Genomic DNA, 22,231 nt, shown 5'->3' with positions numbered 1-22,231 from the left:
GGCACCCTCGGGGATGTGGCACGAGGCCTCCCCGGCCTCCCTGTGAGGGCGGTGGGGGTTACAGGTGCCACTGGGGCTGGTTCGGAGCGTGGCAGAGAGCATTTGGCTTTCCAGGTGGTGAAACCCAGCTGAAGAGCCAGGACCGGGGCAGCTGAATGCACGCGGGAACATGGCCAAGGGCAGCGATGGGCATCCCTGGCATGGTGTCGGGGGGGAATTTGCTGAAATTGTTATTTTCCATCAAGCCAAAACGTTGCTTAGTCTTTTGAAAGCCTGTGGTAACCATGGAAAGATCCGCGGTGCGTAGCAGCGTGAGTTCACCCTTTTTTACTCTAAAGGAAACAGGAGGGGTCAAAAATGGGGCAAAGCCCTCCTTGCACACATCCTTCTCCAGAAACGCACGTGGAGCAGCCGTCCAGGCTGGCCCCTACTCCCACCACGGCCGTGCCTTCCCCTTCCAGCCCATGGGGACAGGGAGAAAACCCGATGCTGTCCGAGATCAGGAGGAGCTGGGGGTCCCCACCTGGCCAAGGGGACCCCGCGGCCGTGAGCAGAGCGCGGAGCAGGGCTCAGAGCATCGCCTGCCTGCTCCGAGCCTCTCTGCGCGGCAACCTGTGGCCGCCCCAGCGAGCTTCCTCTTGAGTCATGGAACATCTTCAGCCCGGAGGCAGCTTGGAGGCAGGAAACTCCCAGGGGAGCCGAGGCCCCACTCTGGGGCTGGGGCTGGAGAGGGGTCTTGGGGTGGGGGAAGCCCCACAGGAGCAGGGCACCCTGGGGCCGTGGAGCGTTGGGTGGCTACGGGGCACAGCAGGAGGTGGCAGTGGAGCTCTCGCTGGCCCCATGGCACCGCCACTTATCAAGAACACCACCAGGTCAATGGCAAACCTTCGTCAGCACGCATGACCTGGATTCAGGGGAATTAATTAGGGCGCAATCAATCAGCGCCTCTCCCATCCCCTGTCTGTCACCACTGCCACCCACGTGCCTCGCAGGGACACGCGGTGTCCCCAGGACGCCTGCAGGAGGGACAAGCAGGGCTGGTGCCAGCGTCAGGGTGCTCCAGGCACACGGTGATGCGGCGCGGTGCAGCTCGGCGGGGCTCGGCGCTGCACGTTTCCTGCCCCGGTGCAGCGGTGCTCGCCCCGACCGGCGACCACAGGCGATGGTGAGGCTGTCGGTGCAGAGGCGAAGCGAGCCCGGACGGACGAGGGAGGCAGCCCCCGGCACGGGGCGGCTAGTTGTGGCAGGAAGCGGTGCCTCGTGAGAGCGGCCGCAGGGCTCCCCGCTGCAGCGAGGGTGGGATCCGGCCCCTCTGAGCACCCAGGCTGTTGGGTTTAGTGGCCACCACTGGTTTACTCTGCTGAAATCCAGGGTGTGGGCTCCCGAAATGGCTCTGAGCTGCAGCTGAGGCCAGTTTTGACCAGCGGGTGCAGCTCCGGGCACTGGGGAACACCCAGGACCCCCCAGCTTCCCTTTGGGTGCCAGCTCCAGGACCCCAGGGTCTGGCTCGGCCACACTGCCCGCAGCTTTGTGGGGGCCCGAGGGAGAGCTGGGGTCCTCCTCACCCCCCCAGTACTGGGCACATTCACCCCACCGAGGAGTTGGGGGGGCTGACAGGGGAACCCTTGCTGGGGATGGTGATGGGGATTGGATGGGGTGGGATGGGAATGGGATGGGATAGGATGGGTTGGGATGAGTAGGGGATGGGGAGTGAGGATGGAGACATGGGTGGAGAAGGGACGGGGATGGGATGGGATGGGAATATGATGGGGATTGGCTGGGAACGAGGATGGGGATGGGGATGAGATGGGATGGGGATGGGGACACAGGAGGGGATGGGGTGGGGATGCAGATGAAGTTGAGCCTCTCAGTTTCTCTCTGGTTCTGCAGGACCCGGCGAGGCAGATGGCAGGTTGTGACTTCAAACGAGCGAGACGTGACGCAGAAAACCACAGAGGGAGGAAAAACAGCCTGTTCCTCCCCGTCCCCCCCTTGTCTCCCTTCCCCGGCCCGGGTACAGAGGCGTTGGTGCCCTGTGCTCAGCCGCCAGCGCTGGGGAGGAGGAGGAGGAGGAGGCAGCCAGCGGCCCCATGGCAGCCTGGCTGCCCGCCGGGCGCCTGCTGCTCGTGCTGGGGACATGGGGTGAGTACGGTGGGGCTGGGCCCGGGGGGGTCGGGTGGTGCTGGGCGCCTACCAGATGCACCGCACCGTCCCTGCAGCGCCGACACCTCGGGCAGCGGGTGGGGGAAACCCAGCCTGGCCAGAACCCCAAGATAACACGGAGCCCGTGGTGAAACCCTGCTGCTGGGCAGGACGTGGGGGCTCAGTCCCGTGCCTTGTGCTGGGGGTCACCATTGCCTCTCCCTTGGCTCACAGCCTTGCCAGGGTCCTGCGCCCTCCCTGCGCAACCCCTGAACATGGCGCTGCGGGGGGACTTTTGGGGCCAGGGACAGGCAAAGGGGCTGGCCGAGCACAAGGCCACAGTGCCGCCGCGCTGCCGCTGGGGCTTTGGTAGATGAAATGAGAGCGCACACTCAGCGGGTGCCAGTCCCCAAAACGCCGGTGTCCCTGGTGCCGGGCTCCCACCCGGGTGCCACCAGGCTCACAGATCACCGCCTCCTTCCAGAGCGGCCCCCCGGCAGGGCATGGGCTGCCCCAGCCCCCAGCAGCCGCCCCCCCCGTCCTTGTCTCACAGCCCCGCGGGGTCCAGCCTGGTGGCACTGCTCAGCTCACCGCAGGGGCACTGCCACCATGCCTGCCTGCTTGGCCTGGGCTTCCTACCAGTAATGACGGTAGCTAGTTAGCGGCAATTAGCAGGTGTGCTTCTCTGTCTTTTTTCTCAGCAGTAATCATCCACCAGCACGCTGTGGCTGGTTGCGTGAGGTTGCTTGTATTTAATGAAAGGTAGGGAGGAGTAGGGGTGAGGGCAAATTCACTGAGAAAGCCGGAAAATGCTCTTTTATTGCCAAGAAAAACCAGCAGCCTACGGGGTCTGTGCTCCCCAACCTCCCTGCTTGTGGCAAGGCTGGCCAGAGCGCCCAGAATCACCTTTCTCCTCCTAAACACCTGGTGCCAGGTCGTGAGCTGGGGACGCTGCTCATGGTGGGGGCGCCGGGTGCAGGTACAGCTGATCCCATCCCCTTCTCTTGCAGCAATCTGCAGCCACAGAGGAGCGTCCCTGAACCCTACAGGTGAGCATGAGGGGGAGAGCAGCTCCCCGGGACCACCTGGGACTTGTTAGCATGGTGCCTGTCGGAACGGACCAGCACCCGCTGCATCGCGGTGGCTCTGGCCCCATGGCTTCGGCTTCGGGGCTGTGGAATCTGCTCGGTCCCACGAGGCCAGCAGTGGTGTCGTGGTACTCGGTGTGAGTGTGTGGTACAGGGTCCCAGGGCTTTCATGGCTGCTGCCCGTGCCCCCCGTGCCCCATTTCCCCTGCGCACCCTGAGCAAGCCCCGTTTCCTTCCTGCCCCATGCTGCCAGCAGCCCCGGCTGCCGCAGTGGTGCTGAGCCTCACTGCAGCACCGAGCCAGACCCGGCTGGAAAACCATCTGGGGACTATGGGGAGGGGAAGAAAGCCCCTTATGCCTCTGCTCTCCCCACAGACCCCCCCATGCGGCTCACTGGTGGCAGCTGCCGCTGCACCGGGAAGCTGGAGGTGAACATGAAGGGAGTCTGGAGCCCCGTGTGCCAGAACATTGGGAAGCAGGCCACTGTCAGCATCTGCCAGCGGCTGGGCTGTGGCCCCCCCACTGCCGCCAGCCCCTTTGTGGTGGACAGGAACAAGGAGCCAAGGGTGCAGGCGGTGCAGTGCACTGGGACAGATAGGTGCCAGTGGCAGTCGGCTAACTGCAGCAGCCACGCCACCTTCGCCTGCAGTGGTGAGCATCATGCCCCCCCTCCCAGCCTCCCTGTGCCCCCGCTGCCCCTACCTGTTGCCTCCCTTCTCGTTTCAGAGCCGGCGACCACCACCACCAAGCCTCCCCCTACGCCACCAACCACCAGCCCGGAGCCCACCGGTGAGAACCCCGCTGCCCGCGCAGCGTGGCAGGGCTTTGCTCTCCGTGCAGTGTGGCTGCTGGGGAATTTGGGGAGCCAAAGTCCTGCCTGTGATGGCCGCGATCTCCCTGTTCCCTCTCCAGGGCCCCCCAGGCTGCGGCTGGTGGACAGCAACTTCAGCTGCTCAGGCTTTGTGGAGCTCCACATGCGGGGCCGGTGGGGGGCCGTGGCGAGCAGCCCGGGCAATTGGATGGAGCTGGCTGCCCGCATCTGCAGCGCGCTTGGCTGCGGCAGCCCCATCGATGGCCCCGCAGCCCCGCAGATGAGCCAGCTCCTCGTGAAGTGGGAGGCAGTGGAGCCGTGCAGGAGCCCCGAGCTCCTCGACTGTTTCAACAGGACCAGGGACGGGCGCGGGAGAGCGCCCGCCTTCCTCACCTGCTCAGGTGAGCGACGCATGGGGGGGTTGCAGTGGCGGGGGGGCTCTGGATACTGCTCTCCTTTGGCATGGAGGAGGTGGGCACGGGGAGCTGGGAGCACCCATGGGTGGCAGCAGTGCCCCTTCCACCCCTCACGTTGCCGTCCACCCACTGCCGCTCTTCCTCTTCCGTGCGTGAAGACAAAACAGGAAATCTCCCGTGTGCGCTGGGTTCCTGGAAACTGCACCCCCAGACCCTGCTTTGAGCCTGCAAGCGGGAAAAGCTGGGGAGCCAGCACCCTGAAACCCAACGCGTGCGAGGGAGGAAGGCGTCGGGGTCTGGCACGCTCTCGTCCATGCCCCCTTTGTGTTTTCTGCAAGCGTGGTGGGGGAAGCTTGCAGGCAGCTCACGGCTCCCCGCCGAGCAGCCCCTTGCTCGTGCCAAGGCCAGGAGAGCCAAGCCCCGGGGCGAGCGGCAGGCTTGCTCCAAGCCTTTCCATCTGCTCAGGCTTTGAAGCCAGACCGCGGGGTTTGGGGGCTTAGCGGGATGAACCGCAGCAGCTGCCAGAGCGGGTTTCATGGCTGCGCTTGCCACTGGGACGGTTCCAAGCCCCTCGACGTCTCTGTCACTGCTTGTGCGAGCCCTCAACGCCCACGGCAAGAGGGGAAGGGAGAGGTGGGCACGGCGAGCATCCCGGCACTCGGCCACCAGGTTTTTCTCCTGCAGGTTCCCAGCCGCAGGCGGCGCGGAGGCTGGCGGGTGGCCCCACGCCCTGCGAGGGGGACATCGAGGTGTTCCAGCAGGGCCGCTGGCAGGTGCTGTGCAACCGCCCGGCGCAGCGCAACGAGTGGGGCCGGCAGCTGTGCAGGGAGCTGCGCTGTGGCAACCTCTCCTCCAGCACCGAGGTCCGAGAGCCCCCTTCCATGGGGGTCTTATGTGATGTCCGCCACCTGCACCTCTGCCCGGACAGCCCCAAGTCGCTCCGCTCCTGCTTCCGCACCCGAGTCGTGTGTAAGTGGCCAGCAGCTCCCCGCGGAGCTCGCTCAGCCCCGGCAGGTGCCGGCCCTGCGCGGTGACATCCGTCCTCTCACAGGCCAGGACTCGAAGCCGCGTCCCGCTGGCGTAGCAGCGGGCACCGTGGCGAGCATCTGCCTGGCCCTGCTCCTCTTTGGCATCCTCCTGCTTATCTGCGGCCCTCCCACCTACAGGTGGCTGATGAAGAAAAGTAGGTGGCGAGCTCCCCGGTCCTCCCCAGCCTGTCCCCACGTCCCCCCAGCACCTCCAGTTTGTGCCCGCCCCGATGCCCGCGGGATGCCCATCTCCAGCGCTTTCCCCGTCTCCCCCAGGGTTTCGGGCCACGTGCGCGTTGCTCCCCACCTCCCCAGCCGGGTGCCACCACGGGACGCCAGTGCCACAACCCCTGTCCCCATTGTCCCTTTGCTGTCCCACGTGGCACCGGCGGGGGGATTAGGTGCACAAAGGAGCATTTCATGAGGCGGGCAGCGGGTCCCGGGGGGGATTACCGGTGGGGGGATTATTCAGCGCGGCAGATGGGGCCCGCGGGGGGCCGGCAGACGGAGGAAAAGAAGCTGGCGGCAGAGCGAGCCGGCAGCTCCTCGGGGAGACGCGTCGTGCCTCACCGCCTCCCCTCCCGTGCAGTCTCCAAGAAGAAGCAGCGGCAGTGGATCGGCCCCACGGGGCTCAACCAGAACGGTGAGCGGCAGCAGCCCGGGGGCGGCGGGCAGGGAGCGGGGTTTTGGGCCGGGGCACGGCGGCGGCGGCGGAGGTGTGAACGGGCTCTCGCTTCCTGCCGCCGCGTTGACTCACCGGTGCGGCGTTGACTCAGCCGGGCTCGCCACGGGCGAGCGGCTCCCGCTCTTACTCAGCCCTCGGGAGGGGGCCGGGGCGTGCGCCCACCTGGCGGGGGGGGTGCTCGAACAACCCCGCGCACCTTGCCCCCACCCTGAGCCGCCCTGCCTTGCAGTCTCCTTCCACCGCAACAGCACCGTCACCCTGAGGCCGCGGGCAGACGGGCAGAGGGCGCAGGGGGGGGACAACGACTACGCTCAGCCCCCCCAGAAGAGCTCCTACCTGTTGGCATACACAGGTGAGGCGTGGGAGGCGGGACAGTGATGCCGAGCGAGGGGCTGCCTGGGGCTGGCGGCCCCTTCTCAAGCCCCAGTAAGGAGCTGTGCCCTGCTCAGTTCCCTCCGCAGTCCTGCAAGGCGCAGCCCGATCTTCCAACCCTCCGGACAACTCCTCTGACAGCGACTACGACCTGCAGTCTGCCCGCAGGCTGTGACCCCGAGAGAGGTAGGGGCAGCCCAGCTGCGGCTACTTAAATTTTGGCAAACCACCTTGTTTCCTGCCCTTCCTCCTCGCCCTGCAGACAGACGTGGGATTCAGCACATGGAGAAAGGTAAAGCATGAGTTGAACAGAGCTGGCGGAAGAGAAGACAAATGCCTGTGCCAGAAGCCCCCTGCGTCCCCCCACGGCGTGGCAGAGCTTGTCCTGCTCACAGGGACGTGGTCACTCATGGGGAGACCTTGCCGCTCGCCATGTCCCTGCCAGAGCCGGAGCTGAACCTGCCTGCACCCCTCGCTGCCTGCAGCGCTCCCCCCAGGCCGAGCAGTGCTCAGCTCTGACCCCCCACCTGGCTTTGGGGTGCCACAGCACCCCGCTAAGTGAGCGCCCTTCTGAGAAAGCTTCCTCAACCGTGCCCTCTCGCTTCGGGGCCTCCCGCCTGGGAAAGTGCGAGGCGGGGGCTTTTTAAGCTATTTGTATGAGTCTAAAAGGCAGCTGGGTTGCAGCAGGCTTTGCATGTGCACCGAGAACGGAGCAGCCGCGCTCACGACAGCTCGGAGGGGGGTTGCCGGCCTCTCCACCTTGAAACTGGGATAACCACGCTCCTCCGCCCCGCAGAGAGGGGCTCTGTCAGCGGGGCGCTGCGCTTTGCCAGCAGGACCACGCACCCCTGGTCTTCGGGCAAGGCTGCAAAGATGTGAGCTTGGCCGTGCTTGTGCGGGACAGTGTGAGATTTGTGCCCACGTATAAAGCAAAGCGCAGACGCGAGGAGCGCAGGAAGGGTAAAAATGTTGAGAACCAAATCTGAGATATTTAATTAGCAGCGACGGTTGTAATAAAATCATTTTTCTAGTAATTACGTCTTGTTCTCTTCTTTCCACTACCCACCAGTCCTGCTCCTTAGACCAGCAACCTCCCAGCCAGTGAGGGAAAACACATTGCCGGCACAGGGCAAGAGAGGAACGGTGCCGAGGGGCGAGCTGGGCTGATGCACAGCACCACAGCAATGGGCCCCTTAGGGAAGATGAAAGCAAGAGAGCAGGAAAGACAAATTAGAGGAAGATGGTCCTGCAAGAGGGTGAAAGCTTTTATTGACAAAATCAAGAGGAAGTTGGTGTAAGGAGGCCAGGATGGTACTAAAAGATCAATAGAAAGTACCAGCTGGATGCCCTGCCATTTCCGAAAGCAACCACTGCTGTGACCTCACGTGCAATTCATTGAGTTTTATTACTGTAATTAACCACGATACGTAACTATGTCCATCAAACCCCCAAAGCATTCCTCTTTTTCTAGTCCATTAGTAACCATTCCTTATAAATAACTTACATGGATACAAGCAGGATTCGTAGGATAAAGTGCTGAGCAAAGCAAATCCCATTTCCATTAAGAGCTGGGGGCACCCCCTGTTACCTAGTGTTTCCTGAGGAGAGAGGGGAACACGAGGATGGCTGGAGCCTGCAGCACCCCAGAAAACGCCCCAGTTTTTGCTCCCCAGTGAGCCGTGAGCACCTGGATTGGGCCGAGGGCAACCTGACCTCACAGCCAGTGGGAACACCTCAGGCAGAACTGGTTTGGAAGTCACCCCACACCAGCGTAAAAACACAGACACACCTCGAGGCCTGGCCAGTCCCCCAAGGGGCTGGCTCGCTGCTTCTCCCTGCTACGACACATTACGAGTCCACCTGCAAGCCTGGCTGGCTCTGCCTCTCAATTCCAGGAGGGCCGTGAGTATTTTGTGTCAGAAATACTGTCAGTGATTCCCACCGTGCCTTTTAAACACCTGTGAAAAGGCTCAGAATTGCTGCATTACACGTGCTATCCAAAGAGCAAACGACAGGCACGCAGGGAGGATCTCTCACTCGCCCCCCCACGCACAGACGGGGGGTCAGCCTCTCAGCAGGTGCTATCAGTGCGCATCGCTCCCACGTACCCCACACCGGTACCTCGATGGCTCCCTGGAATTTATAACGGAGCCTGGACAAACAGGCTGGGAAGAGCGGCCGCTCCAGCCCACCAGCAATCGTCCCAAACTGAACCTAGAGGTGCAGCTGCGACCGCCTGCCACGTCTCTCATCCTACACGATGCTCTCGGCTCGCTCCTCTTCCTCAGTCCGCAACGAGGAGGGAGCAGCAGAGCACGCTGCCCGTGAGTCCCAGTTTAGTAGCCAGGCCAAGCGGGGCGCTGAGGGTTTGGTGGCGGGGGGTACCCAAAGGGAGGCCCCGGAGGATAGGGAGGCTGTGGGGGGATTGGGAAACTGGGAAGGGGAGGCTGGGTCGGGTAGGGGCACTGCGGCCTCCCTGCCCCGGGGGGTGCATAGGGAGGGTAGCCGGGTCTGGGCGGCGGAGTGGAGGGCAGAGGGCCCGGAAAGGAGGGGGCGTGTGGCGGGCCCCTGGACGGAGACCAGGAGTAGGCTGGCACAGAGGAGGGGGCTCCCGAGGGAGGCCGGGGGTAGCCCGGCACGGAGCTGGCAGCCTGCACGGGCGGGTATCCGGCATCCGGAGGCTGGCAGGGAAACACGGGCTGGGTGCTGGGCTGCGAGGCAGCAACGTGTCCCACGGTGACCGGGGCGCCAGTGAAAGGAGCAGGAGGGAGAGCTCCGTGGGCTGTGGGGCCGACCGGCATGCCCGGGGCCGAGCTGTAGGGCAGAGGGAAGGAAGGTGCCCCCGAGGGGACAGGCTGCGGCTTCGGCGCGTCTGCAGGGGTGTGAGGAGGCAGCTGCTGCTGCTTCGAGTCCCTGCCGGGCTCCTGCGGCGCCGCTGACTTGCGCAGGATCTCTTGCAGCTTCTCCACCCTGACCCGGCGCAAGTGGGACAGCTTCCTCATCACGGAAAACTGCTCGAGAAAGGTCTCCAGGGCCACCTCGCCCTCCAGGAACTTCTCAGCCATTTTCTGCAAGAGAAGACAGTGCTGCATCCCTCAGCACTTCCTCCCCAAACCCACTATAGGATAGGATTTACGTCTCTCTCTCAGGTGCATGCAGAGGATCACTGCGCCACACACAAGCAAAGAAAGGGAAATCCGATTTTTTGGAGCAACGATGTCAAACTACAAAGAGATAATCCTTGATTTAAGGGATTAGGCTTGGGAGTGTAAGTGCAAGTCTTTGAGGACTAATCGCTGGAATTGCTAATGGATTTAAACCTTAAGCTCACCTCAGACTCCTCTTCAACTTTTTGGCTTTCCACCTGCAGGAGATCCAGCAACATCTGAGGATGCATTGCTGCTGAAAATTTCTCTGAGGAAACAAGCAGCAAAGCAAAACATGGAACACAGAACGGGGCAAAAACATTAGCACACAGCCCTGTCTTACAGAGCCTGTGCTTGTCATCTGTTCCGCAGCTCTGTAACGTGAGACACTCAAAACATAAAACAGAAGGAGCTCTCTTCCTCGATGTCACATCTCCGTGCCCAATCCGCTTGCACAAGAGTGCCTTCCTACCTTGGAAAATGTTGATGCAAGGAGAAAAACAGAAGAGGAAAGAGCCTTAACCACTGCTGCACTGGAAGGTTTTTTTGCCAAGACAGCATTCTCAACCTGGCCCCATGAATTTGACCGGAAAACGGGGGAACACAGCTTTGACACACAGCAGAGTCCTTACTGCCGCCACCCCGAACGAATCTTCCTGCTCAGTACGGCTGGTGCAGGGAGATGCAACAGGGAAGGATGTTGCACAGCTAGCTACAGCCCACGTGACCGTATAGGACGGGGTGCAAGACTCGGATCCGCTCACCCAGTTTCGCCTTCTGCTCCTTACAGCGCTCAGCGAGCTTCTGCAGCTCTTCGTACTTGCGGGAGAGGTCGGAGCGCCCCGTCTCCAGGGGCTCCTGGAACTTCAGGTTCTGCTCGGCCAAGCTGCGGTTAGCGGCGAGCGCCATCTCCCTCTCCAGCTGCAGCTCCTGGACCTGGGGAGGAGACCCGGCAGTCGAGGGACTGCCGGCGAGGTGCCCCGAGCCCAGCCCTCGCCCGGCCGCCTCCTGCCTACCTCCCTCGACTCCAGGGCCAGGCGCTCGATCTCCTCGGCATTTTCCTGCAGCTCCCGGAGCTCCTCCACGGTCCGGTTCTTCAGGGTGTCCATCCTCCCAGGGGAGGTGCGGGCTCCTAGGATGGGGGAAAGGACGTCAAATGAAGAGGAGGTTTACTAAAGCCCACTGCAAATAGGCACTAATCCTATTACGGATTTAAAAACAGCTTTGCTGAACCGCTCGAAACAGCTACGCCAGAGAAGTTCCCTTATGCTACAAAGAATCAGTGAGACCGAGGGCAGAGCGAGAAGGAAAACTGAACATTTCTAACCATTCCTTCTTTGGCAGCTGACTTCGTAATTTTTTTTTTTTTCCTTTTCACAGCGTGCTTGGTAGGATCACTTTTGCCTGCCAGACGTTTTTGTCAAGGAAACACCTACTCACAGCCCCTCGATAGCAGGACGACGTCACGCCGACTCCCAGGCTCCAGCTGGCTCTCGCTGCACCATCCCATTCACAAATCCTGCTCTCCCCGACCTGTTTTCCACGCTCGGGACCCGCAGCAGCTCACGGATCACTGCCACCACGCGTCTTCCTGCACCTCGCCAGCTCTCCAGCTCCTCACCCCATCTGATGTGCCTTCCTCCTGCGTGTTCTCTTTCCTGGCTGTAGGGTGGCACCGCTTCCCTCACTAATGGCTACCAGTAACGCTGTTGCTTAATGTTGGCTGGGTAGGGAGCTTGATGCAACACTCGTAGGTTCAAAAATCGCTGAAATAATGGAAATAAATGGAAATAGAGGGAAATATAAGGAAACAAGGGGAAATAAAAGGGGAATAGGGGGGAACAGAGGGAAATAAAGGGGAAATAGGGGGAAATAAAGGGGAAATAGAGGGGAAATAGGGGGAAATAAAGGGAAATAAAGGGGAAATAGGGGGAAATAGAGGGAAATAGAGGGGAAATAGGGGGAAATAGAGGGGAAATAGAGGGGAAATAAGGGGAAATAGAGGGGAAATAAGGGGAAATAGAGGGGAAATAAGGGGAAATAGAGGGGAAATAGAGGGGAAATAGAGGGGAAATAGAGGGAAATAGAGGGAAATAGGGGGAAGTAATGGCCCTGCGGCACTGCTTGCCTGAGTGATTTCGAACAACCCTGTGCTGCCGGGAAACATTTAGGGGCTACAAAGCACTCGCGCCACGGCTTCTGCGACGCAACGACGCACCGGGACGCACCGGGACGCAGCAGGCGGGGACGGCGCCGGTGTCCTACCCGCGGCGCACCCGCGTGGAGCGGCACGGAGCGGGGCGGCAGCTCAGCGTTAGAGCAGGGCCGAGCGAAGCGGCCGCGGGCCGCCCGGTACCGGCGCCAGGCGCCCCCGGCAGGCGCCGCCGCCGCCGTGCCGTGCCCCGGCCGCCCCGCGCTTCCGGCTTCCGGCGCGGAGGCGGAAGTGGGCGGTGCCACCGCGCGGGGCGGGGAGCGCCCCCCCCCCCCGCAGCGCGGCGGGTGGTACGTCCCGCCGCCGCCATCTTGTGGCGGGGTGAAGGCGGCCGTGGGTGCCCTCGGCGCCTCGTGCGCTGCTGGGCGAGGGGAGGTGCCCGGGGGGCTCGGCCTCGGAGGGCTGCACACGGCTGTTGTTTGGGGTGTCCTGGAGTGCTGCTGGGTGTAGTCCCGATAAGACCAGCCCTATGTGAAGTGAAAATAAAGTTTAGAATCACAGAATCACAGAATATCCCGAGTTGGAAGGGACCCATAAGGATCATCAAGTCCAACTCCTGGCACCGCACAGGTCTGCCCAAAGTTTAGGCCATGTGACTAAGTGCACAGTCCAAATGCTTCTTAAATTCAGACAGGCTTGGTGCAGTGACTGCTTCCCTGGGGAGCCTGTCCCAGTGTGTGACCGCCCTCTCGGTGAAGAACCTCTTCCTGATGTCCAGCCTAAACTTCCCTGCCTCAGCTTCACACCGTTCCCACGGGTCCTGTCACTGGTGACTAAGGAGAATAGGTCACCTGCCTCTCCACTCCCCCTCGCGAGGAAGCTGTAGACTGCGATGAGGTCCCCCCTCAGCCACCTCTTTTCCAGGCTGAACAGGCCCAGTGACCTCAGCTGCTCCTCATATGTCTTACCCTCTAGGCCCTTCACCATCTTCGTCGCCCTCCTCTGGACACTCTCCAACAGTTTAACGTCCTTTTTGTACTGTGGTGCCCAGAACTGCACACAGTACTCGAGGTGAGGCCGCACAGTGCAGAGCAGAGCGGGACAATCACTTTTCTCAACCGACTAGCAATGCCGTGCTTGTTGCACCCCAGGATATGGCTGGCCCTCGTGGCTGCCAGGGCACACTGCTGGCTCATATTCAACTTGCTGTCAACCACAACCCCCAGATCCCTCTCTGCGGGGCTGCTCTCCAGTGTCTCATCCCCCAGTCTGTACATACAACCAGGGTTGCCCCGTCCCAGGTGCAGGACCCGGCACTTGCTCTTGTTAAACTTCATGTGGTTGGTGATTGCCCAGCTCTCCAGTCTGTCCAGATCTCCCTGTAAGGCCTTTCCACTCTCAACAGAGTCCACAACTCCTCCAAGTTTAGTGTTATAGTCCATAGCTTCTTCAGGGGTGAAGGGATGGGGGTAAAGTGAGTGTGGAGAGGCAGCTGGGAGTAAAGGTACTGCAGAGCTGGAGATGGATAGAAATTAGTGGAAGTGCAAGAGAAGAGAGGACAGGGGAGGGGTGATTACCGTGGGCTGGGATACCTCTGCCATGTGCCGAAAATTCATATAACAACGTTATTTTCAGGTGGCATAGCTGGAACCAAGACATAAAAGTAAATCCCTCTCAAATAGATAAAACGGGGAAGTTCCTGAGCAGCGAGGCAAAGGCAGCCCTGTTCCGGCCATGCTCTGTGGGAAGCCGTCCTTCAGATTTCCACACTCCTGCAGGAGCGAACCAGTCTACAGGTTATTTTAGGACAGGGAAAAGCTCTGTGCTGCCAGATGAGAGGGGCTCAGGGCAGTGAGGAAGGCGAAGGGGACCGCAGGCGGCCAGGCAAGGTCATGCAGGTACAGCGGAAGCGTCTCAGGAAAGGCACCTCTGGTCCTCGTGCACCACGTGAAGCCTGTTGGCTGCTGTATAATAAACATGAGTCATATGGATCTGGATCGGTGCCCTGTGGTCCGATTTGTTCATAGCGGGGCTGATAACCAGGTTGAGACCCAATGTTACTGCAGGAAAGGGACTTGACATTTCAAAGGGAGATCGATATTTCCAAGGCTTGTTTGAGGAGCAGTCTCCAGGGTCGTGGAAAGGCTGGAGCACATCCAGTTCACAATTTATATCAAGCTATAAGGATTGAGTAGAGGATAAACAAGGTTGTGTTCCAATTTGTTCTTCGCAATGACGTAAGAAACAGAATGGGAAAGCATGCAGTACCAATGGCAAAGTGTTATCCCAGCAATTAAAAGTTTGAAAAATGGGTGTTTTCTGCTTAATGTGGAAGGATGTGCCCATTGCCTGTTTATTCGTCTCCTTAGTTTGTGTAAGAGATGGTTTCAGCTGGTTGTTGTGATACATCGTGAGTGTTTTGGAGTAAAATGGAAACATTCCACGGGTGCTGCTGTCGAGGGAGGACTTAGTGACTGCAGCCCATGTTGCCTGTGGCTCCATGGGCTCTGAGGTGGAGGGTGGCAATGCAAGACTAGGGACCAATGTAACTCACAATCTGTGCGAGGTTGAAAAAATGTGAAGTGTTCAACAAAATAGGAGTTCAACTCAGCAGCCCTGATCCTTTGTCAGATATTGCCTTTGGTTTATTGTCTGGCCACGTTCATTTGTGGTTTTGGTTGACTGTCCCTTTGAGCTTAACAGTCATAGGAAATCTGGGGCGTTTTCCCTGTAGAAGGAAAAAAAAGATAGTGCTGTGTTTTTTTCTTTTGTTTTGTTTTGTTTTGTTTTGTTTTGTTTTTCCTTTTTTTTTTTTTTTTTTTAATGTGACACTTTATTTTCAAGACAGTGTTATCTTCCTGAACAGGGAAGGGTTCAGACAGCAGAAAGCCTTTCTCAGAATCCCACCCATCTTTTAATTGTGAGTTTATGAGAAAAAAGCACTTCTCTTTGCTCTTGGTACCATGTCACACATGTACTTCTGGCTGTCCATCTGTCAAGCCACAACCCAACCAATTCTCTTCCTGTACTTGCTCTTGTGTAACCAGAGGGCTTCACAAACCGCGTGGTTCAGCCACAGAGGCTGTGTTGGTTGCCCCCGTCTGGTGATCACAGCAGATAGCAAGACCTGCCCTCACCACCCGCACATCTGCCCCTCAAAAGTACGCCCAGCAATGGAACTGACATATCTCGGGCCTGCCTTAATAGTGGGGAAGTTAATCAAAAGTTGTTACTTCAAGTCACAGGAGCATCAAAGCAGACTTTCCTCCTCACAGTCTGCCCTTACAGAAGGGTCAGGAAAGACTGGGAACAGGGACAGGAAAACAAGTTTGTTTCCTTAATCTGCTGTTACCAAGATAAAGTATATATCAGTAAGATTTTTTTTTTTTTCAAGCTGAGCATTTCCAGCTGGCACAGATAAGAGTTCTAGGAATTGATGTATTTTCCTAAACAGAGCAAGGATAGTTCTGCCCAGCACCAGATCCATTTGATAGGGCTGTTCTTGAGCTTTGTCAGCAAAGTCCCTTGCCACACAAAGCCCGAAAATCCATTTACAGTCCTGTTTGTCCCGTGGGATGAGCCATATGATAGTTAAATGCAGTGTAAGTGTCGGTGCCCAATCTTGCGCAATTCCCACTGAGACTTTTTTGGGCACCTGGCTATCGGGACTGATCTGTTGCCACTGCCTCCAGCCTTGTGGCCATTGCCTTCCTGGCAGAGCTGCACGGGGATTTGTGCATGCACACAGGGATTTAACCCAGGGTTATTTGCCACTCACAGAGGCTTCATCATCCCTCAGATCCAGGTCTCCTAACCTTCCCGTGCAGGACATCCCATGCATCCTAACCTTCAAGAGCAGGACATTTCCTACCCTGGTTTCCCAGCGGGGATGATGCCTTAGGAGGTGCAGCCTCTTCAGTTGTGTCTTTCCCAGCTGGAAGATAGCAGCTGCCAAGAGGCACATCGGGAGCAGCCTCTCCTCCCTGGCCATAGCTAGTTCATGGCAAAGCTCAGGGGTCTGCCCCACATCCTGCCTCCGCACTTTGGTGTCAGGAAGCCCTTCTGCTGTAGGACGGGGTGAATGGCTCCAGCACCGCCATGCAGAGCAGCCTTTCCCTTCCACTTTCCACAGGGAAGCCCGTTTCCCCCATGACATCTGGATTGAAACTTGGGACAAAGGTGGGGATTGCTGCAGAGGCTGTTCTCAAACCCAGTGAGATGCCTCCTGGCCTCGCGTCTACCTGAGTAACTGCGTGCTTCTGATTCTTTGGGTTTATCTGGTGTCTACGGCATGGGGATGTCCACGCAGGGGATTTCTGGTACCACACCATAAAGACAATGACCCATAACGGTGATGTGATGTCCCCGTGACCCATTTCCTCCCTCTGCTCTTAATTAAAATGACCAGAAACGCTCTGTTTTAAGCCTGTTCTGCCCCTTCACAGTCTGCTGACCATCAGGAAAAGATCTGACCGTGAAATGGTTAGACCTTGCAAAGGTGGGGAAGAACGCATTTTTCCAAAAACTCTTTCTTGAGGACTCTTGGTGGAAAAAACCTGCATTTCTTATCGAGCTTGCCACCCACACGCAAAAAAACTTGACGTGTGAGCAAACAGGCAGCAGCCCCGGGGCCTCACCCCCTCTGGCAGTGTTCCTTCTTCTCCCCAAGCTGGCCATGAGGCTGGTCCTGCTCCTCGCTGCGCTGCTGCTCGCCCGCGGCGCCGTCCGGTGAGTGCAGTGGGGTTCGTGGCTCTCCCTCGCGGCGGCAGGAGGAGCGGGGGGAGATGCCTGGCTGGCTCCTCATGGCCACGGGGTTGACTAGGAAGGGGTCTGGCAGCTGAGGTGCTGGGGGAGACCCGCGCTTGGACCCAAGCCTCCCATGGGCACAGCTATGGGAGTTTGATTCTAAGGCAAGCATCTAAAATAGACTAACGAAGCGTACCCTGACGGAGCTCATTGCTTGCTGTTAGTTGTAACGGTAGCCACGTGTGAGTTCAATTTCAACCATTTTGAAGTATAATTTCCAAAATGACATGTACACCCAAATCCACAAGCTTTCAGGTCCCCATAACATCTGACTGATGCTGACGGTGCATGATCTTGTGGCACCGTGGCCATGCTGCATGCACTGGCTTATCCAAACGTGGGGCCAGCCTCTCACCCCCTGCCCATCTCTGCCACCCCTCGCTGGCCAGGATCCCACTGAGGAGGACAAAGTCCCTGAGGCACAGGCTGGAGGAGCAGGGCTTGCTGGAGGCCTTCCCGAACATGTTGCCTTCCCGCGTGGGATCCAAGTTCTTCTCCGGCCTAACGAGTGGTGTCACCACAGAGCCCCTGGAGAACATCATGGATGTGAGTGTGGCCAGAGGGTGCTGTTGATGTCCGCAGGTCTGCTCGTTTCAGGGGGGGCGTTGAGGAGTCCCAGGCCTAGAAAAGAGGAAATTCTGCTTTCAGTAGCTCTGCTCCCCTTGAAACCCTCCCTCTCCCCCATGGCAGGCTGAGTACGTCGGCGCCATCTCCATCGGCACGCCACCCCAGCAGTTCCTCGTGCTCTTCGACACCGGCTCCTCCGACCTGTGGGTGCCCTCGGTGGACTGCTCCAGCCCGGCCTGCGGTGAGCAGTGGGACTTGCTCCGGGCGAGGGCTGGCTGGCATTGCCCACGCTGTGCCCATTGCTCGAGCAAGTGTCGGGTGTTGACAGTCATGGTGTGGGCAGTCATGGTGCTGCTGCGCCAGGCAGAGAGTGAGCAGGGAGAAGGCTGAGGCTCTCCCTGAGGAGAGCAGGGCTGCAGGCTGGGGGAGATGCTTCGCTTTGGAGGCAGCCCCGAGGCCTGCCCAGAGAGTGATGTGCGAGGAGGAGATGGGGTGGATGCCAGTGAAGCACATTGTCCATTTGCTACCTGGAGCTCTGGTACATCCCAAAGCCATGCTGAAGGGCAGGTAGAGACAGCCCGAGGCGTGGCTTGGCCCAGGTGCTGCTCAAATGGTCATTTGTGCTAGTTCCGTACAGCAGTGGGTGCCAGCAGGCTAGAAGGGGAACAGCATCTCAGATCCGTGTAGCGGAGGAAACAGAAGATCTTTCCTCTGGCAAGAGTAGATATTGCCCAGAGGACAGGGATTTGGCCCATTTTAGGGCCAAAGCGGCCCTTGGAGGTAGGTACCGGGGCCTGCCCGTGTTGATGACCCAGGGAGCTCAGGGAATCCTCCTGTGGGTTTGCTCCGGTGCATCTCGTTTACAGAAGCCTTTAGTGGGACTGTCCTATCACGGGCTGGTCGCAGCGTGAGACGTCCCCACCACCAGTCCTACCAGCAGCAGCACCTCTGCCTTGGCCCTTCTCTCCGCGGAGGGTCAGCGTTGTGACCAGCCAACCCTTCTGTCCCTGCAGTCAGACATGAACGCTTCGACCACAGGCTGTCCGCCACCCACCGGGCCACCAGCCAACCCATCTCCATCCAGTACGGCACTGGCAGCGTGGCCGGGGTCTTGGCCTACGACACCGTACGCGTGAGTCCAGCTCCTGGCACCTGCGGTGTCCAAAGGGGCGATGCGAGGTGGAATAGAAACAGGGCAGAGCCAAAGCTTGATTCCTTCAAGGGGCCGTGTCCTGCATTTCCAAAGCTTCTTCGTTGTGTCCCCACTTGACGGTTCTCCAGCCCCATCCTGTGGTCTCAGGGCTCTCAGACCTTCTCGCCGTTCCCATCAGCTGGACCACAAACACTGCGTGCTGCAGCTGCTTGGAGCAAAGCAGATGCTGAGCAGCCTGCGAGCTGCTTTTGAGCAGGATTAATGGAGTCCCAGTCATCCACAAGTTACTGGCAGCAGGAAAATTAAAAACCCTTCCCTCTGGTGCCAGTGCAAGGTGTCGGCAGGTGAACTGCAGCCTTTCTATCAAGGGTGCCTTTTGGAGTTGCTGGGTGCTTCTCTGTACAAGTCATTTAGCCCTCCTGTGTAGCCTGAGCTCACTATGAGCCCAGGTAAGGTTCCTGAATGCAGGGAGGCAAATCAAGCCTTGCTCGGACACCAGAACATTGAAATCTTACCTTTTTCTGGAGCAAGAGCTGAGCACAAGCAGCACTCCCAGCCACCGCTGCGTCAATAACAAGCAGACCAGGACCAAAAGCCTCCCGGCTCCCCTCCAGCCCTGTCTGGCTCCCGGTGAGGACGTGGGGATGCCGTGTGGGGTTTGGTGCCCTCTGCCGCTGTGCAGAGCGGGCAGCTGCTGCCACCAGCCTGGCACAGCCCTGCAGGGCAGGATGGAGCTGAGTGTTGCCTTGTGCGTGCCTTACAGCTCGGTGCTGGCTTATCTCAGGGCTCCCAGGCGAGGACGGAGCATGCGGGGAGTGCTCCAGAGGGTTGCCCGCTCTCTTTGGGAGCAAAGCGTGTGTTTTTCCAGAACGCAGCACATCTTGTTCCCTTCTTTTCTCTACCAAGGTTGGAAACATCCAGGTCAGCAACCAGGCCATTGGCCTCAGCAAGAAGGAGCCTGGCTCCTTTCTGACCCACCACACCTTTGATGGCATCCTGGGGCTGGCCTTCCCCAGCATCGCCTCTTCTGGGGCCGTCCCCATCTTTGACAACATGATGAGCCAGGGCCTGGTGGACAAGGACCTCTTCTCCATCTACCTCAGCTCGTAAGTGGGGACCAGCGGAGCCCCCTCGGTCTGCAACGAGACAGCTGCTCAGCATGCCTCCGCTGTCCCCTCTCACCTCCAGCGAGAGCAGGACGGGCAGTTTCGTGATGCTCGGAGGCGTGGATTCCTCCTGCTTCTCTGGCAGGCTCCGCTGGATCCCTCTCTCTGCCGAAACGTACTGGCAAATTGCTGTGGACCGGTAAGCTCTGCTCTGCACAACCCAAAGCTTTCGTAGAAGGGAGAAGTCTGTCACAAATGCCAAATGTTCAGCTTAGAAAATTCACAAAATATAAGGGACAGGGCAGGATCCATGCAAATTCCTCGCACACACATAGGCAGAAGGCTCTCTGGAGCAGCAGCTCACAGCTTTTGCTTTGCGGCAACTCATGCCCTGGTGGGCAGTGCACCCACACTGATAGGTGGGAGATTACTGCTGCCTCCTCCTGCATCTGGAGCACCAGCCGGGAGAAATTCTGCCTCCTGATCGCAGCGGGGCACTCGCTGGGGTGCGGGCAATACCTAGAGGTGCTCAGCGCACTCTGGGGCTGTTTTCCAGCATCACCATACGCGGCCAGGTCGTCGCGTGCCCGAGGGGCTGCCAAGCCGTGGTTGACAGCGGCACCATGCTGCTGGCTGGACCCCTCCGAGACATCACCGCCATCCAGCGCCACATCGGGGCCTCCGAGTACACCAGCGGCCAGGTGAGGGCAGGGGGAGAGGAGCCGCGTCGCTGGGACCGGGCAGGTCCTGCCTTCACTGGTGAGGCTGCCACTTCTGCTCCCTCCTCGTGGAGGCTTCTTCCTTAGAGATCTCCAAAAGCCACCAGGACGTGGTCCTGAGCACCTTGCTCTGGATGGACCCAGAGGTGCCTCCAGCCACATCCGTTCCATGATTCCGTGAAGGCAGCTTGCTGCCTGGAAGTTACCATCCACCCCCAGGCCATACCTGCAGGTTTCCTTTCTTGACGTGATGCTCTCTGGAAGCATCGCCCGTGGTGTGCTACTTTCAGCCCCTGATGCTCCATTTTCACTCGCAGTACAAGATCAGCTGCAGAGCCAAGAAGAGCTTGCCTGATGTTGTCTTTGTCATCGGGGGAACCAAGTTCCCCGTGCCTGCCAAGACTTACATCCAGCAGGTGAGTGCCTGCCAAACAGCCAGCCTGGGGGCAGCTCTTGTTCCCCTGCCCCAGGGCACAAGGGCATAAGTGACGGACGGGTTGCACCAAGTCACCAAATGCAAAGTGCCTGAGGTTGTCCCTGAGAACTCCAAAAGCAACAGTAGGAATAATAAGGACCGAGGGGAGCCTGTGTGGAAAGGGGTCAGGAAAGAGCTGCGGCCGCCAAGGGCAGTCAGCAGGGCATGAGGTGGAAGGGAGCAGCGATGCCAGCGCAGTGCTTAGATGGACAGCATTTATAATTTATTATTATTATTACTAATTATTAATAGCTTATTATTATTTAGTTATTTAACTTGCTATTAACTTCTATTGAGTCAGCACTTGCCATTAAACTTCCCTGCGATCACCAGCTATATTTCAAGGCTTCTTATCTAAGCCGTGGTCCATCTTAATGCTTCCGAAATATGGACGTTAAGGATTTTAACACATTAAAAGGGTCTTGTGCTGCTTCCTGAGCTTTGCAGCTAGCTGAACGGGGGTGGGATTCAGGCTCACTGTTTGCCCTAAATTTGCAGATTCACCTCGGCTATTGCAAGAGCGGTTTTGAGAGCATCGCCATCCCTACGGAGCTCTGGATCCTGGGTGAGGTTTTCCTCCGCCAGTACTACAGTGTTTTTGACAGAGCCCACCGCCGGGTGGGCTTAGCCCCAGCAGTGCAGCAGTGCTGACTCCCCTGGGGACCCCCACGCCCCCTGCACCGAGCCCGGCATGCTGGGGGCTTCCACAACCTGCAGATTTGTCGGCTCCTGGCGCCGCTGTCTGTTGACGGAGGAATGAGCTTGTCATAATTTGACAAATGATTTCTTTCCATTGCAAAAATGAAATCCGGATCCTCGGTGGCTTCGCTCGTCTGGCTCTTTTAGCAACGGTTCTGGGCAGTAACGGGTCTGCAGTAAGAATAAAAGGTTTGAAAATTGCTTGGAGCCTTTATTGTATGACACAGTAAAGGGGGAGGCAGAATTTGGGATATAATTGCATGCGTTCAGAAGAGGCCCTCTCACCCAGAGCCCTGTATATCAGCACATACACACAGCACATACGTTTTTAGGGTACAACAAAACCTGCTTGTGGGGCTGGCTTTCAGCTTCAGGTCTGTTTACTGCTGCTCTGGAGCTTCAGTTGCTAGAAAAGAAATCACCACAAGGACAACCAGGTTACAGAATACTGTCATCTCACTACAACACCATCCTGAACACGAGGCTTTCCCAGTTTAATTTTTAAATGCAATAAGAGCATTTGCCCATTTGCTTCTTGCTCCTTCCCCAGCAAGAAGACTGCCATGCCAGCGTGTGGCAGTCCCCTGCCTTCTGCTTCCCAGGGTCTCCCCAGCAATGTTGTGCCAAGTGTGACAAATATTTTGCAAAAAGCCAGCTCAGCTGGTAAATGGCTCGCAAGGCTTCTTATTTTCATCTCCAGCCCAGCTGAGGGCAGAAGAGTGGGACCAGCCACCCGGCTTGGGAACATTTCTGTTTTTCTCCGTAAATCCTGGCAGGACGTGGGCAGGGGCAGGTGGCACAGGGCCAGCAGGGAGCACGATGCCAGGGCTCCATGCAGGGCTGGAGGCTGCAGCTCCCGCTGGGTC

The 22,231-nt window shown here is 58.7% G+C and overlaps 3 protein-coding genes across 5 annotated transcripts; 2 read left to right on the top strand and 1 right to left on the bottom strand.

The window, feature by feature from the left end:
* Positions 1 to 2,090: 2,090 nt before the first annotated feature.
* Positions 2,091 to 6,859, top strand: CD5 (CD5 molecule). Its single transcript, XM_035539195.2, has 10 exons — positions 2,091 to 2,142; positions 3,606 to 3,881; positions 3,957 to 4,019; positions 4,143 to 4,442; positions 5,142 to 5,426; positions 5,509 to 5,640; positions 6,075 to 6,128; positions 6,400 to 6,522; positions 6,632 to 6,728; positions 6,805 to 6,859. The coding sequence occupies exons 1-9, from the start codon at positions 2,091 to 2,093 to the stop codon at positions 6,715 to 6,717; spliced, it is 1,371 nt and encodes a 456-aa protein (XP_035395088.1). The 3' UTR covers positions 6,718 to 6,728; positions 6,805 to 6,859.
* A 924-nt stretch (positions 6,860 to 7,783) lies between these two features.
* VPS37C (VPS37C subunit of ESCRT-I) lies at positions 7,784 to 12,110 on the bottom strand. Of its 3 annotated transcripts, none has more exons than XM_035539838.2 (6): positions 11,817 to 12,110; positions 11,016 to 11,454; positions 10,705 to 10,820; positions 10,453 to 10,624; positions 9,874 to 9,956; positions 7,784 to 9,610 (listed from the first exon to the last, which is right to left on the bottom strand). In XM_035539838.2, exons 3-6 carry the CDS (start codon positions 10,795 to 10,797, stop codon positions 8,879 to 8,881), a joined length of 1,080 nt encoding a protein of 359 aa, XP_035395731.1. In that variant the 5' UTR covers positions 10,798 to 10,820; positions 11,016 to 11,454; positions 11,817 to 12,110; the 3' UTR covers positions 7,784 to 8,878. The 3 variants fall into 3 exon arrangements, with proteins under 3 accessions (XP_035395731.1, XP_035395730.1, XP_035395729.1); XM_035539837.2 differs by having other exon boundaries at positions 11,125 to 11,454; XM_035539836.2 differs by having other exon boundaries at positions 11,129 to 11,454.
* A 4,405-nt stretch (positions 12,111 to 16,515) lies between these two features.
* On the top strand, positions 16,516 to 21,317 carry LOC118244308 (pepsin A-like). The gene is made up of 9 exons (XM_050711123.1): positions 16,516 to 16,568; positions 17,036 to 17,192; positions 17,337 to 17,454; positions 18,227 to 18,345; positions 19,273 to 19,472; positions 19,555 to 19,671; positions 20,029 to 20,173; positions 20,509 to 20,607; positions 21,165 to 21,317. Exons 1-9 carry the CDS (start codon positions 16,516 to 16,518, stop codon positions 21,315 to 21,317), a joined length of 1,161 nt encoding a protein of 386 aa, XP_050567080.1.
* The last annotated feature ends 914 nt before the right edge of the window (positions 21,318 to 22,231 follow it).

The sequence above is a fragment of the Cygnus atratus genome, chromosome 5 (assembly GCF_013377495.2).
Source record: "Cygnus atratus isolate AKBS03 ecotype Queensland, Australia chromosome 5, CAtr_DNAZoo_HiC_assembly, whole genome shotgun sequence".
Classification (NCBI taxonomy): Eukaryota; Metazoa; Chordata; class Aves; order Anseriformes; family Anatidae; genus Cygnus; species Cygnus atratus.
Note: the sequence above shows the minus strand (reverse complement) of the source record. Positions and strands in the feature narration are given on the sequence as shown.

Excerpts from the sequence above, each read along its gene's own strand:
- CD5 (XM_035539195.2), top strand. The coding sequence starts at position 2,091 with ATGGCAGCCTGGCTGCCCGCCGGGCGCCTGCTGCTCGTGCTGGGGACA. Across the intron at positions 3,882-3,956 it reads CGCCACCTTCGCCTGCAGTG|AGCCGGCGACCACCACCACC; the intron begins GTGAGCATCATG and ends TTCTCGTTTCAG. Across the intron at positions 4,443-5,141 it reads CGCCTTCCTCACCTGCTCAG|GTTCCCAGCCGCAGGCGGCG; the intron begins GTGAGCGACGCA and ends TTTCTCCTGCAG.
- VPS37C (XM_035539838.2), bottom strand. The coding sequence starts at position 10,797 with ATGGACACCCTGAAGAACCGGACCGTGGAGGAGCTCCGGGAGCTGCAG. Across the intron at positions 10,625-10,704 it reads TGGCCCTGGAGTCGAGGGAG|GTCCAGGAGCTGCAGCTGGA; the intron begins GTAGGCAGGAGG and ends TCTCCTCCCCAG. Across the intron at positions 9,611-9,873 it reads AAGTTGAAGAGGAGTCTGAG|AAAATGGCTGAGAAGTTCCT; the intron begins GTGAGCTTAAGG and ends CTTCTCTTGCAG.
- LOC118244308 (XM_050711123.1), top strand. The coding sequence starts at position 16,516 with ATGAGGCTGGTCCTGCTCCTCGCTGCGCTGCTGCTCGCCCGCGGCGCC. Across the intron at positions 19,672-20,028 it reads TGGCAAATTGCTGTGGACCG|CATCACCATACGCGGCCAGG; the intron begins GTAAGCTCTGCT and ends GCTGTTTTCCAG. Across the intron at positions 20,174-20,508 it reads CCGAGTACACCAGCGGCCAG|TACAAGATCAGCTGCAGAGC; the intron begins GTGAGGGCAGGG and ends TTTCACTCGCAG.